Source organism: Schistocerca serialis, chromosome 9, assembly GCF_023864345.2.
Source record: "Schistocerca serialis cubense isolate TAMUIC-IGC-003099 chromosome 9, iqSchSeri2.2, whole genome shotgun sequence".
Taxonomy (NCBI): Eukaryota; Metazoa; Arthropoda; class Insecta; order Orthoptera; family Acrididae; genus Schistocerca; species Schistocerca serialis.
This window is the reverse complement of record NC_064646.1, coordinates 306,979,506-306,995,742: the sequence shown is the minus strand read 5'-3', so window position 1 is coordinate 306,995,742 and position 16,237 is coordinate 306,979,506. Positions and strand designations below refer to the sequence as shown.

The 16,237-nt window shown below is 38.5% G+C and overlaps 1 protein-coding gene across 1 annotated transcript; it reads left to right on the top strand.

The window, feature by feature from the left end:
* The first annotated feature begins 632 nt into the window (after positions 1-632).
* Positions 633-16,014, top strand: LOC126419225 (selenoprotein S-like). Its single transcript, XM_050086361.1, has 6 exons — positions 633-804; positions 988-1,131; positions 1,357-1,463; positions 3,452-3,602; positions 5,242-5,330; positions 15,851-16,014. The coding sequence occupies exons 1-5, from the start codon at positions 732-734 to the stop codon at positions 5,322-5,324; spliced, it is 558 nt and encodes a 185-aa protein (XP_049942318.1). The 5' UTR covers positions 633-731; the 3' UTR covers positions 5,325-5,330; positions 15,851-16,014.
* Positions 16,015-16,237: the final 223 nt, after the last annotated feature.

Genomic DNA, 16,237 nt, shown 5'->3' with positions numbered 1-16,237 from the left:
CCAGTTACAGGGGCCGTTAGCTTCCCTGGGAATGGTCTTGCATTGTAACATTGCTGTAGTCAAAAATTGGAAGTATAAGTGTTTCCATGATTTTTTTTTTTTTCAGATCAGAAGGGGAGAGTTAAATTTTTGTACGGCATCGAGATAGCGCTTGTTGCAAATTGCAGTTAAGTGCTCAGTCCCGTTTAGATTTTCATCTATTGTTTCCTAGATACTCTTGCTGACGGAGAGAGGTTGATGTGTGTCTCATATAGGATCAAAGACGGTGCGGTAGGGAGTCTCGATATTTCGGGCTAATGAGCCTAGAATGACCAACCAGCGCCGCTTGGGATTTAGGTGGGTTGAGATTAACCCTGTATGCTGTTCCGGATTTGATAGTGCACAAAGGTAGAATTAAAATTCTGGATAGGGTAGCTTTTGTGTTTGAGTAGGTACGTTTGTATAATGTTTTGTGTATGTATGCAAGTAACCTTAACAGAATAGAATATGTTTGTTATCTCAGTAAGTCGATAAGCGATGAAATTACGGCAATAGTTCACGGACTGTCGATGACACAGCCATTACGTCTTTCAAATTTCGCTGTCGTGTCACAGTTACCATTCATGCCTACAGATGGCAGGTCAAGCCAGCAGTGTTCATGTCATTTGTTTTTGCATGTGTTAACATCATTTCGTCACAATGTGCAACATCATTTGTGGATAATTCCCCTTGGAAGTTTTCCCTGTTGAAGTATGGAAGGCGCTGTTCATCAGGAAACGTTAGAACAAACAATGCCAACATTTTTGTTATCTTACATATCTGCAGGTTGGTATCTGTTACTAATTTGTGTGTTACGAAAATAATGTTCGTAAATGTCATTCTTAATGTCGCAATTCGCTTGTTTTTATTTGCGTTTTGAATACATGTGAAACGTCAGATATTTTACAATATAATGCTGTGTGCATTTTCCCACCAATGTATTTAAAAGAAGTTGATGTATGTTATCAGGTGTTGATATCCTTCAAAACTATGGATGGTATCTCCTTGGTGCAAGTTTATTGTGCCTCTATGCATGGAGCAAAATCAAACCCCACGTGTATAAATGGTTGAAAGACAGGGAAGACAGGCAGTTTGCTGCTAAGTACCACAAAGGTTAGTTCATTGGGAAAACAGGGAGCTACTAAAAGTATGCACGAAAGTAAATCTTACTATAATTTTGTAGAAATGTATTAGAGTAACAAATACTCCAACTATGTTTCCGTAATATAAATGCTTCACGAAACTAAACTTTAAGCAAAAGCACCGTCTTCCTTTCCAAACTAATAACTAGTCATCACTTCACTCTTTCATGTGAAAGAATTTAAGAATGACTTTCAGATCCAGACCTCATCTATAAGAGACAGGACGCTATCGAGACTGCCAGACGTCGCCTGGAGGAGAAATATGCGGCAGAAGCTGCCAAGGCTGCAGAGAAGAGGAAAGAGGTATGTTTGTAACTAGGATTTCAGCAATTTGGCCCAACACTGAAATGTAGCCGTGTAAAGCTGTTGTCGAAATTTATATCATGTCTGGTCCTGAAGTGAATATTACTATTACTGCAAGCACTATTCCTCAGGGTATTCTGTGAAAGAAAATATTTGAAGTATCGTACACACAATTTCCATGTGTTTGCCTTGATATGATTGCCTGTGATACTGGCATATATCTGTTCTAGAAAACTGTCATTCTCTGAAATAAAAATACACATAGAGTTATAGTGTAGCCAGAGGGCTAAGATGAAGTATGACAATGTGGTTGTCAGTTTGGAAATTAACAAATATTATGTTCTCATAAATGCTAGGTAACTGCTTAGTTAAGATAGTAGTGATACCTGTATTTTGTAGACCTTGAGCTGTACTACAGATCAGACTGTCTCCACACTCAATGTTTCAGGGGAGGGAGGTATTATGATTGTTCTGGTGAAACTCTTGTAAACTTCAAAAACTTCAGCAGCTATTTAGGCTACCTGAATACATTTGTATTGTATGTCTATTGTTTTGCTCAAAATTTCATTTCCTCAGTTCTACATTGTTGCTGTCTTGGAATAGATAATGCTAGGATAGAAATGTAGAACTTGTACAGTTTTAGGAGATTATTTTGGTCAATGTTACTATATTCTGAGTTAGTTCATATTACCATTTGTCCACTGGAATGTACTGTTAACACTGTTGAGTGGTATATTCATTATGCAATTTTACAACTTTTTTTGTAGATTAACATGATCTGGATTTTCCTCAAAGAATTGGTATGTCGCAGATGGGAACTTAATGTGCAGAATGCCGTGATTACTGTTGTGTGGATGGCTTTGGAGAAAATTCTCTTACTTCTTTCACTTCCTCTCTTCTTTTGCCTCTGTGCTGTCACTAATTGAAAGTCACTAATTGTAATCTCCTTGTCGCTTTGCAGAAATTTTGCTTTCAATGTTTTTTTACTCATTAACTTTCATCATTTGTTAACTGTCTGTCTGTATACATACTCAACAAACCATCGTACAGTGCCTGACAAAGGATACCGTGTGCCACTAACAACCATTTCCCCCTCCTGTTCCAGTCACAAATGGATTGAGGGAAAAATGACTATGTATTAGCCTTCTGTAAGAGCCCTAATTTGTCTATTTTGTGGTCATCATGCAAAATGTATTTTGATGGCAGCAGAATCATTCTGCAGTTAACTGCAGTTGCTGGTTCTCTATATTTTCTCCTTAGTGTTTCGCAAAAGGAATATCGTCTCCCCTCCAGGTATTTCCATTTTTCATGTAGCAGCTTCATAAAACTTTCATGTTGACTAAGCCTACTGATGAAGAATGTAGCAGCAGGCCTTTGAATTGGTTCATTGTATATGTGTAATCTGTTCTAGTAGGCAACCCAAACACTTCAGCAGTACTCACGTGAGCTCCATTGATTTCGCCATGTGTTTGATGGCTGTGCTGTACAGGTACTAGTCTGTCACAAAACCAGCTCCCCAAAATTTCTCAAATGACAACTATTCATTTTGTTCACCATATGATTGTGTAGTTATTGTCTTTCAAGCTGTATGTGTTCTGTTGTTCATCCCACTTCTTCTATACTTTCATACCACTGTGCCTCTATTCTTTTCTTTCTTATTAATGTTTTTTATTCACTTTTCCCACTTGTTGCCTTTTTTATATAGTTTCTTTCAAAGTATCTGGAAAACTGCTTTGAACACAAGGCATGTGTACTTCTCTTATTTGTTTTCCACAACCACTACATTGTCTCAGTATGCCCCATCTTCCATTCTACACTCTTATCTGTGCACAAGACTGATATTAGCTGCACTCAGTTGTGGGAGATTCATAATTATACATAAACTTTCCAACAAATTGACTGTGTACATGCAGTTTGTATTCCTTTACTTTCTTCTTGTTTTCTTAACTTTTGTAAATGGTGTTTGATCCTTCCATAATTTCTTATAGTTAGAAGAGAAAAAAAGACAAGAATGGTTGCGACGACAGGAAGGAACATCGCATCCAGGTCACCGACTAAATGAGAGACCGGATCAAGATTCTCATAATAATGGCACTGATGAAAATGCCAGCAGGAAGAAGCCAACAGGACTGAGATCAGGTAACTTATTTCATTCAGAGTACTGTAAAGCATTCGGTACACTGGCAAGAGTATCATGAACAAAATGAAAAGAAAAAGTTTACAGTGACAATGCCTAAGTGTTCGTCTTCATATTCCAATTCATCTTTTGAAACACATTTTCTGGAGGTTAGCCTTTCTGTTATGTGAGTTTGATGCTAGCTCTATTGTCTTTCTTCAACCAAATTAACAGAAATGAAAAGAGATGAACTAGAATAACTTACTTGTATTCCACATTTTATGAAACAAGAAAACGGTGTAATCCTTAGTTTCGCTATCGGATTTTTGAATGTGGTACCCATTATCCACAAATTGTGACAGTGAAAGAGAGAGAGAGAGAGAGAGAGAGAGAGAGAGAGAGAGAGAGAGAGAGAGAACCATGACAAATGACCTGACAACAGTAGAAACTACATAGTGCTTTGCAAACCTTTCATTCCATTGTGCTCCCTTCACCAGATCACGCATATTAAATGGAAGCAATTTATTTGTTGCTGTAAGTCCCACTATTTTTCCTCCCCCTCTTCAGTGCTGAAAGGGTGATTGGTTTAAGAACTACCAAAACAATGTTTTTTTACAGATGTTATTCTAACATTTATTTTTACCGGAACCCATCATGAAGACAAGTTGATGTCTTCATAAAGTATAAGATTCTTTTTTTCTGACAATTTTTTAATCCCCTCCCCCTTGCTTCACGATTTATATACCCTGTGTTTGAATTAATAGCCCATTAAAATGGTGAAATTAATCTAACTCTAATTTTCTTTAACCATTGTATTAAAATAGTTTGAATTCTTGATAATCTGCCAGCTTTCATTTTCTTGTGCTACGTTACCTCTCCACAAGTAAATTATTAAAGGTCATTTCAATTGCTTTGGTACTAGAAATTCCTTGCCCATCCCCTGGCCCCTACTCCATGAATTTTTAAATATTAGGTAATTGTTTACTGCACAGGAGTTATAAATGTTGTTCCGTAACTGTGCATTTTCTGAGAACTAGCTGCCTTATTGGAAAGTGCTAGATACTTTATGTATGTGAGACGTGATTGGCAACTGGAGGTGAAGAATGGACCCAAGCAGTGGGTGTATGGTATCATTTTGTTAATAACAGCAATTAGTTTCCCTTGTGCCAACTTGTAAGGTATCTGTTACCTTTTGACAGGCTTTCGAAATTCTTCCCATCTGTTTCCTAAAAATGTGCCTTCTACAGAGAGGAAGTGTGTCTCATGCAGGAAAGGAAGTCATTGAATGGAAAATGCTTACTCTGCAGCATACTGAAATGCCTTAATAACGTTGTACTTACTATTAAATGGCAAGTTTCATGCCCATACTTAGTAAAATTGATTGTAATTTTGTCAGTAGTTTTAACTGTGTTAACTGTCTGGTTTAATTTGATGTAAACTGAAAATCTTAAATAATTTGTTTTTGTTCCAGAAACTTGTTTGTTTTGTTCATGCCACTATTTTGATTAGTTTGGTTTTAGAAAGTAAGATATTAGCACTTTGTTGCAAACTTGTAATGATTGTTAAGGCTATATATCCTACACAAAATAGTTTGTTTTGTAAACTAAGCAAAATAAATATTAACAAGTAAAATTACATGAATGACGGGACACAATTTTTCAGATTATAATCCTCTAATGGGCGGTGGATCCAGAGGCTATCGCCCACCAAGACGTTCATGCTGTCCCTCTGGTGGTTGTGGATGAATAGTGGTAAGTTAAGGTATTTTGTCATGATGCCATATAGTTGCAATTCATTTATTTTTTTTCCATCAGTCTACTGGCTGGTTTGATGCGGCCCGCCACGAATTCCTTTCCTGTGCTAACCTCTTCATCTCAGAGTAGCACTTGCAACCTACATCCTCAATTATTTGCTTGACGTATTCCAATCTCTGTCTTCCTCTACAGTTTTTGCCCTCTACAGCTCCCTCTAGTACCATGGAAGTCATTCCTTCATGTCTTAGCAGATGTCCTATCATCCGTCCCTTCTCCTTATCAGTGTTTCCCACATATTCCTTTCCTCTCCGATTCTGCATAGAACCTCCTCATTCCTTACCTTATCAGTCCACCTAATTTTCAACATTCGTCTATAGCACCACATCTCAAATGCTTCGATTCTCTTCTGTTCCGGTTTTCCCACAGTCCATGTTTCACTACCATACAATGCTGTACTCCAGACGTACATACTCAGAAATTTCTTCCTCAAATTAAGGCCGGTATTTGATATTTGTAGACATCTCTTGGCCAGAAATGCCTTTTTTACCATAGCGAGTCTGCTTTTGATGTCCTCCTTGCTGCTCCGTCTGTCATTGGTTATTTTACTGCCTAGGTAGCAGAATTCCTTAACTTCATTGACTTCGTGACCATCAATCCTGATGCTAAGTTTCTCGCTGTTCTCATTTCTACTACTTCTCATTACCTTCGTCTTTCTCCGATTTACTCTCAAACCATACTGTGTACTCATTAGACTGTTTATTCCGTTCAGCAGATCATTTAATTTTTCTTCACTTTCACTCAGGATAGCAATGCCATCAGCGAATCGTATCATTGATATCCTTTCACCTTGTATTTTAATTCCACTCTTGAACCTTTCTTTTATTTCCATCATTGCTTCCTTGATCTACAGATTGAAGAGTAGGGCGAAAGGCTACAGCCTTGTCTTACACCCTTCTTAATACGAGCACTTTGTTCTTGATTGTCCACTCTTATTGTTCCCTCTTGGTTGTTGTACATATTGTATATGACCCGTCTCTCCCTATAGCTTATCCCTACTTTTTTCAGAATCTCAAACAGCTTGCACTATTTCATATTGTTGAATGCTTTTTCCAGGTCGACAAATCCTATGAAAGTATCTTGATTTTTCTTTAGCCTTGCTTCCGTTATTAGCCGTAACGTCAGAATTGCCTCTCTCGTCCCTTTACTTTTCCTAAAGCCAAACTGATCGTCACCTAGCGCATTCTCAATTTTCTTTTCGATTCTTCTGTATATTATTCTTGTAAGCAGCTTCGATGCATGAGCTGTTAAGCTGATTGTGCGATAATTCTTGCACTTGTCAGGTCTTGCTGTCTTCGGAATTGTGTGGATGATGCTTTTCCGAAAGTCAGATGGTATATCGCCAGACTCATATATTCTAGACACCAACGTGAATAGTCATTTTGTTGCCACTTCCCCCAATGATTTTAGAAATTCTGATGGAATGTTATCAATCCCTTCTGCCTTATTTAACCGTAAGTCCTCTAAAGCTCTTTTAAATTCCGATTCTAATACTGGATCCCCTATCTCTTCTAAATCGACTCCTGTTTCTTCTTGTATCACATCAGACAAATCTTCACCCTCATAGAGGCTTTCAATGTATTCTTTCCACCTATCTGCTCTCTTCTCTGCATTTAACAGTGAAATTCCCGTTGCACTCTTAATGTTACCACCGTTGCTTTTAATGTCACCAAAGGTTGTTTTGACTTTCCTGTATGCTGAGTCTGTCCTTCTGACAATCCTATCTTTTTCGATGTCTTCACATTTTTCCTGCAGCCATTTCGTCTTGGCTTCCCTGCACTTCCTATTTATTTCATTCCTCAGTGACTTGTATTTCTGTATTCCTGATTTTCCCGGAACATGTTTGTACTTCCTCCTTTCATCAATCAACTGAAGTATTTCTTCTGTTACCCATGGTTTCTTCGCAGCTACCTTCTTTGTACCTATGTTTTCCTTCCCAACTTCTGTGATGGCCCTTTTTAGAGGTGTCCATTCCTCTTCAACTGTACTGCCTACTGCGCTATTCCTTATTGCTGTATCTATAGCGTTAGAGAACTTCAAACGTATCTCGTCATTCCTTAGTACTTCCGTATCCCACTTCTTTGCGTATTGATTCTTCCTGACTAATGTCTTGAACTTCAGCCTACTCTTCATCACTACTATATTGTGATCTGAGTCTATATCTGCTCCTGGGTACGCCTTAAAATCCAGTATCTGATTTCGGGATCTCTGTCTGACCATGATGTAATCTAATTGAAATCTTCCCATATCTCCCGGCCTTTTCCAAGTATACCTCGTCCTCTTGTGATTCTTGAACAGTGTTGTGTCGGTAACTGGGCCGACACCGTGAAGTTGAGATGGCTGAAAATGCACGCTAGACTAACGCTGTAGCCGATAGGGCACGCAAGGCTAACGCAGACGGGCGTGAAGTCTGGAACATGAGAACTTATAAATGAATAAGAAGAAAAGTATGTAGATGCTTATTACTTATCTTTGTATTAGTCCTTGGAATACATCTCTCTTGAATACTCGTAAGCTATAGGCACTGATACAAATGGCGCCTTGCTAGTTCGTAGCCATTAACTTAGCTGATGGCTATTCTGTCTCTCGGCTAATGAGAGAGAAAGGCTTCGTACATCTGGTCGGTAGCTAGGTTCTCGTACAACTGGGGCGAGTGCTCTCTCGTATCACGAGACCTGCCTTGGTGGTGGCGCTAGGTCTGCGATTACACAGTGGCGACACGCGGGTCCGACATGTACTAAATGGACCGCGGCCGATTTAAGCTACCACCTAGCAAGTGTGGTGTCTGGCGGTGACACCACAAACAGGGTATTCGCTATTACTAGCTGAAACTTGTTACAGAACTCAATTAGTCTTTCTCCTCTTTCATTCCTTGTCCCAAGCTCATATTCTCCTGTAACCTTTTCTTCTACTCCTTCCCCTACAACTGCATTCCAGTCGCCCATGACTATTAGATTTTCGTTCCCCTTTACATACTGCATTACCCTCTCAATATCCTCATACACTTTCTCTGTGTGTTCATCTTTAGCTTGCGACGTCGGCATGTATACCTGAACTATTGTTGTTGGTGTTGGTCTGCTGTCGATACTGACTAGAACAACCCGGTCACTGAACTGTTCACAGTAACACACCCTCTGCCCTACCTTCCTATTCATAATGACTCCTACACCTGTTATACCATTTTCTGCTGCTGTTTATATTAGCCAGTACTCATCTGACCAGAAATCCTTGTCTTCCTTCCACTTCACTTCACTGACCCCTACTATATCTAGATTGAGCCTTTGCATTTCCCTTTTCAGATTTTCTATTTTCCCTACCACGTTCAAGCTTCTGACATTCCACGCCCCGACTCGTAGAATGTTATCCTTTCGTTGATTATTCAATATTTTTTTCACGGTAACCTCCCCTTTGGCAGTCCTCTCCCTGAGATCCGAGTGGGGGACTATTCCGAAATCTTTTGCCAATGGAGAGATCATCATGACACTTCTTCAATTACAGGCCACATGTCCTGTGGATACACGTTACATGTCTTTAATGCAGTGGTTTCCATTGCCTTCTGCATCCTCATGTCGTTCATCATTGCTGATTCTTCCGCCTTAAGGGACAATTTCCCACCCCTAGGACAAGAGAGTGCCCTGAACCTCTATCCGCTCCTCCACCCTCTTTGACAAGGCCGTTGGCAGAGGCTGACTTCTTATGCCGGTAGTCTTAGGCCACCAATGCTGATTATTTATCAAAATTTAGACAGTGGCGGGGATCGAACCCGGGACCGAAGACGTTTTTGATTAAGAATCAAAGACGCTACCCCTAGACCACGGGTACCATAGTTGCATATGAATATTAATTTAAAATGTTTCTTGCTCACAGTTGGTGATTGTAAGAACTGACTCCAATAACATTCCGACAGAAATCAAAACTTCTAACTGTGATTAATTTTTTGGTATTTACATAGGAAGTGTGTTTGAAGAAAGTAACTTTTTACACCTTTCTATACTGAGTATAGCTAGTGAGAGTAGTAGAGGTATTTTCTTTATTTATTTGGATGGAATATGTTGTTTATTTTATAAGGAACAAGCATATTAACACATGATGAAATAATTATAACATAGGTTTATATGCATGAGATATTTGAACAATAATAATCATTGTAGAGAAAATGCAAGTAAATATCAACATCAAAGTTCTCAAGCCACTTCTGTTGGTTCTACCTATGCAGGGTCCATCTGCCTTGATTGCAACACTAACTGATATGCCTGAGGGCCTAGTTGGTTGCTTCTTGATCACTTTCTGGAAACTGTATACAGGGTGCATATGCTCCAGGAAATCCGGAAAAGACGTGGGAAGTTTTTCATCCAGGAAACGCCCAGGAATTTTTTTTAGGATTCTGGGAATTTTTCGTTATTTTATTTTTCAGTTACCGTATTTACTCGAATCTAAGCCACACTTTTTTCTGGTTTTTGTAATTAAAAAAAAGCCTGCGGCTTAGAATTGAGTGCAAAGCATTAGTTCTGAAAAATGTTGGTAGGTGCCACCACAACTAACTTCTGCCGTAGAGTATATGTAGCGCTACACAGGCATGCTTTGCAGGCACAAACAAATACTGGCATTAAAACCTCTGCGTCAGTAAATAAATTAAAAGAAAAGGTAGAAAAATGTAAATATTATGCCATGTATTCTTTCGTGTCTGCTGCTATCTCATTTAAATCCTGTCTGCCTAATAAACTACGAAACTAGAGTGAGACAACAGCAAACGCGGAAGAATATACATATCATATCATGTCATGTTTATATTCTTATTATTGTTATGCTGAGTAGTGATACAGTCAGAAGTGAAGCACGGCAACTGACTAGATTTTTAAATCTAAGATGACTAATTTCTGTGCAGATTGTAATGTAGTAAGGAGGCATCTGCAAAGATTTTCAAACGGAGAAAAATTTTCGCTTAACTCTCGTTCAGAACATCATCTATCATACGCCGTTTATTTGGTTCTTGTTGATCATTATCAAAGAAAGCAGCAGTGTAAGTAACAAAAAATATCAGTCTCTTGCCATTGTTTCGCTAATGAGACAATTCCTCTATTTTTTTATATTGTAAGCCGCGGAAGCGCGCACAAAAGCAAGCCATGCCGCGAGGGGCAACAGGTCATAAATGGTCTTTATAAGAATGCGACAAACAACGCATGACACAGTACAATAATGCATTTTGAGCTTAGAGTGACGTAAACACCTATAACAAAGAGGACGGCACTTATCAGATCAAAGCAAAATAAGCAATCGATTCAAACCAGACGAAGCACGTGAAAAAGGAAGGGTACTCGTATAAATATGGACAGAGCGCCTGACACATAGCAGTGGCTACTTGGTAAAGCTTAACTGTTAAGCTTAAGAGTCGAACCAAACTACTGTAGCTGTATCTTTATCCATTCTACCTAAATTGTGTCTCTTGTTACAATGGACCAACTTTGTATCGATCTGGAAGTGCGATCTAAAACTTTTCTCTCTCCTTGAATTTAGAGTCTCAAATTTCAGGAGTGGCTTAGATTTGTGAAAAATTTTTTCTTGATTTTGAGTATCATTTTTCAGGTGCGGCTTAGATTCGAGTGCGGCTTAGATTCGAGTAAATACCGTTTATTTCTGTAATTTTGACTGGTAAGAACTCATGTTTTGTTAAAGTGTTTGACTTTAGTCTGTTACTCCAGAGTAATACTGCAGCAGTAGAACATAAACAAGAGGTAACACCACAATAAGACTTTAGTAGCAAAGAAAAAGTTCTGTTAACAACACAACACAGTGCACATACAAGTGTGTGCTGATAGCAAAATGTGTCAAGGGCTTTATGGTGAAAACTATGCAATTCTTCATAACAGCAAACTGCTTTCAATGAATGTGACATCTCAATTACATTTCTAACAGCTCACAGGAAAATATTGTGAATGTTTGAGAACCATTCTCTTCAAAGTAAATTTCCTTTTATGCAAGACAAATTATGTTATATGTGAGAGTGTGTGATTAATTTCTTAAATTATATTGTGTGTAACTCTTACAAAACTTAATGCTTGGAGGACCAGACACTTATAAATGTTTCAGGCACAGAAGACCAACCATTTATGACATTAAAAATGTTACTGCCAGGTCCATGTTTTGATATACCTTAATGGATAACACAGCTAAAAGACTAATCTTAAATGTTAATAATAATGATAAAAAAGTATAACTGACTTTTTAAAAAATGGGCAGGGTGAGTTCTTGAGCAATTTGACACATAATCTGCTTTTCTATGGAAAAGTCGAAGTGCTCAATAGAACGTGTATTCAGCCAGGTGACCAACAAGAAGTTTGGTACATAGCAGTGTACTCTAAAATCATACTTGTCAGAAATATTCTCCTGCTGCAGTTTAAGTTCTGCTCTTAGGTTCCTGCCTAACCATACATTCAGTTTTTTTTTTTTCCCAACCAGTATTATATGTGAAAGCTCGACTTTTCTTGATGAAAATGTCATCTAGTAGTTATATTCTGCAAAGCAAGAATATATATTATCCTGGCATATTTTCCAGAATTTGAAGTTTACTGCAAAACCGCTCGGAGCGCTACTACAATCTCTGTTTTTGTATTGTAGCATTGGCATCACACTTCTTATATTTTGCTGTTCAGTGTTCCGAAACTACTGTGCTGTATTTGGTGCATTCATATTTATACTTTTGTAATACAAAAATATGCAGCGTGTGTGGTGCCGTGCATTAGAGGTCTTTCTAAAATGTTTTGTTTTTTGCTGTGAGTACCAGGCAGTTTGACACCAGTGTATAAAGCCTCTACCATTCAGAGTATTGATATGTTTCATAGCCACTAGGGGAAAGTATATTGTCACTTAACTTGGAAAAAAATGTACTTTCACCGAGGTATAGTGTATTTTCACATGGAAAAAAATGCAATTTCACCTAGAAAAAGTATATTTTTAACCAGGAAATTCAGGGAAATTCAGCGAATGCCCCCCCCCCCCCCCTCCCCCATATGTACTCCGGTATATCACTCCCCCCCAGGTACAAAGCAACTCCACACATTGCTAAGAGTTCCATAAGTAATATTTCAGTTGCTGCCAGAAGAGCAGCAGCTTCTTCAAACTGCGGCCACTCTGAGCAACTTGTTCAAAAGATTACTGATTACCAACAAAAGTGAAGCCTCTAAACTTTTGTTCTGACAATTAGTCAAAGAGAAAAAAGTGTGGTCAAACTATGAGACTCCTGGGGAACTGCTGTTAGTACTCCTTCTCTTTCGTAATGCAACCACCAACTCAAGATTGAGGTATAAGAACAAAATTAAGAAACTCTTCGTGCCTCATAGTGTAGATGACACTGTTCATTGCTTTGATCTTCTATGTTGTGGAGTATTGTGCTCCAGCTTGTGTGCAGAGTTGTTAATAACAAACTGATACTTGAATTAACTACTCTAGAATGATTTCTGGAACCATTTCATCATGGGTAATGAGACTTAATGTCATCAGTACGAACCTGGCATAAAATGATGAAGTGCACAAATTCACGTGATGGGGCAATACTTTGATGACATAACTGACATGTAGCCAGTGTAGCTCATACATTTACCTGTATCCCAAAGAATGACTTCTGACAGTTTCACATGCATGCATGTATGATCATTTAGTACACTGTATTTAAGTGGGGCATTCTATGTAGAACACATGAAGCATTAAAACCACCATCTTGACTCTTCTTCACTTTTATTTATCGAATCTTGAAACACCTTGGACTGATGGGCTACATAATATGAAATACAAAAAAATTCTCAAGTGAATAGGCAGTCCTATATTCATTTTAAATTTACGAGGGTTGAATGAGAAGTAATGCCTCCACCTTTGTTAATTGGGTTTGGATGGGAATATTTTAATAAATCGAATGCAGAAATAATCCTTAGAATGTGATCTTTAATTGCCAATATTCAATTTCCACATAATCACCAGCCAATTGGAAACATTTCTGCCAATGATGAACAAGTTTTCTGAAGCCATCATGGAAGAAGTGGACACTCTGACACTCTGTTTCCGGAACCACAGACTTGCAGTTTTCTCAAGGTCTTCATCAGAAGCGTAATGATTTCCCTGCAGATTGTCTTTCTTTATCGGAAACAGATGGAAGTCAGACAGTGCTAAATGTGGACTGTGTGGACGATGCCGTACAATGGTGAGATTCAGTCTCTGAAGTTCTGCTGTGGTGGCACATGAAATGTGTGGTTTGGCATTGTCATGCTGCAGGAAAACATTTTCCTTTTCCTTTTGGTCCCAGCGACGCACAGTACTGACATCAGCACGATCGCCGTAAACTGCTTTCTTTCTCCGATGAATCTCCTTTGGGGTGACACCTTCTGCTGTCAAGAATTCAATGACTGCACATTGCTTAAATCTCAGTGACTGACTGTGTGTGCAGGGTTCCATACTTTATACTGTAACAACACAACCGTTCAGTGCTTAGGCTTTCTGCCAACTGGAGCTCAAGAGAAAAAGCTACAGAACAAGCCAGTACCTGCTGCATACCAATGCTGCCAACAGTTGAAGAGTTATGAAGGTGGAGGCATTACTTTTCAGGAAGCACTTAAGGAAACTACTATTTGTCTGGCTGAGGGGCTAGTAAACTTAGTTATTGAGTGGGAACTTGTATATTCTGTCACTCTTCTATATCTGTGAGCTGTAGGCATACTGCAGTGTCATCATGGGGTGTGGTATGTTGAACGTTGAGCTACAGGAAGAGTGGAGTAAAAAGAAATTTCTTCAACCTCAGGATGTGCTGCATGGTGTCAGTTTTGAGCTGAAACTGTTATTAGTCTAAAAGTTCTGGGTGTGCCTCAGCGGTGTTAGTTTTTCTAAATAACTGGATCAGTCTTGAAGATCTGACTTTATTTCCCTAGTTGGTCATATTTGTACCAAGGTTTCAAATTCTTCAAATAAGATACCTCCAATGGAAAGGGTATGGCATGTGTAAGTAGTAATACCCGCACAACTAAGATGGCTTTAGATAATTTGCAAAGCACTTTACCCTAGAAGTATTGTCTTAGCTGTAACAAAAGTGTTTCTGATCATGTCTTCCTGAATGTTAAAGGAGCAGAGTGGTTGTGGGGGAAAAACAGTCTTCCATCTGCAAAAAGGCCCTATGGAGCATCCCTGTAGTGCTTTGCAGGCATTCTGAAATTAAAACAAAACTTTGTAATTGTTATCCAGGACTTAATATGATAGAGACTTCAAAAGCTTTATAAAGAGTAAAGATAAAAATGTACCAGATGTTCAAAATATATAGGTCAGTGGCAAACTCAAGTGCAGGCCACATTTGTATTGAAATTTTTCACTGTCTTTGCCCAATCACAAAGTAGCTTGTTTCATTTGTCTCGAGCAAGACCTCACATTGTCAAAGTCGGAGGCTATTTTGTGTTGCAACTGTGGGCATACCACAATCGCGAGATACAGGTTTCCCATTGAAAATATTGTCAACCTACATGATGCCTGAATATCACATATAGTGCCAAGTTTTTGGAGGGCTGTCCAGGTGATCATGTAGTGAGTATTGAAGAATGTAAAGCATGCATCAAAGAAAAGTTGATGTAGGTGGTATACATAGTAAAGCAGTTTCTGTATTTCTTCCATAGTTGCATCTGGAGCGTTATGCACCTTCTGCACACTTATTGCAGTTAGTTTCCATTAACACCACAGCTTGATGGCTCTGTGATTAAGTGCCAGACTACAGATCTAAAGGTCTGGGGTTCATTCTCTGGTTAGTTCTAGCATCTAATCTGTAATTTTACACTTTTTTGCCTCTGGCACTGATAATTAATATGAAAATGCTGTGTTCATGTTGAACAGTAAGTCCCCCGGTAACTGACTGGGTAACTCAGTGCAGAGGTCTGAGGAATGCAAGACATACCATTTCGTTACTACCATTCCCAGTAATGAACTTTGCTGACAGCTTTGCCTTTTAACTTAGTTTCATCTACATTATAACCAATGTACTAAAGTCTACATGTGTCAATAATAAATAAAACAAATTAGCTACTGCTCCAGTTACATAAAGTAAATATGAGGCTTCAAAATTGTTTTTTGTTGTTGCAGGTATTCTGTTTTTGTTTCAGACCTTGATATGTTGTATTTGTTTATGCAGTGTAACATTAGATGAACATTATCTCAAAGTTTAATGTAAGAAGTTAAAACTTCAAATGGAAGTGACAAATTCAATATGAAATGTACAAAAGTGACTAGGACCGTAAAGCGGTAACACATATAAATTGTTATAGCAAACTTGATGTTGTTTTGGCTGTGGCGTTAATTTAGTTCGATTTTACACATTGTCATCATTTATTTATTTTTGTGTCTTGCCTGTTTTCTACATGCTGTTTTATATCTGTTAGTTGTTATCACTCAGTCAAACGTATAAATTGTAAACATATTTTTCTTTGCATTTGTTCCAGGATGGCACTGAGTGGGAACTGTAGCAAGTGCAACTGAGCTCTTGAAAGCTGTGTGTTGATAATTTGAAAGTCTGTGATAATTTGTGGATGTCTTATTTATCAGCATACTTGTTAATAATAAACGAATTTAAATAAATACTTACAGAAATATGTAACACAAGTCATCTTCTGCTTTTCATTTCTACAGTGGAGAATACCACAGGGCACAAAGTGAGGTGGCACAGTGGTTAACACACTGGACTCTCATTCGGAATGATGACGGTTCAAACCCATGTCCCACCATCCTGCTTTAGGTTTTCCATGATTTCCCTAAATCATTTCAGGCAAATACCAGGATGGTTCCTTCGAAGGAACACGTCCTCCCCTACCTCTCTCCCCCTCCGCCCT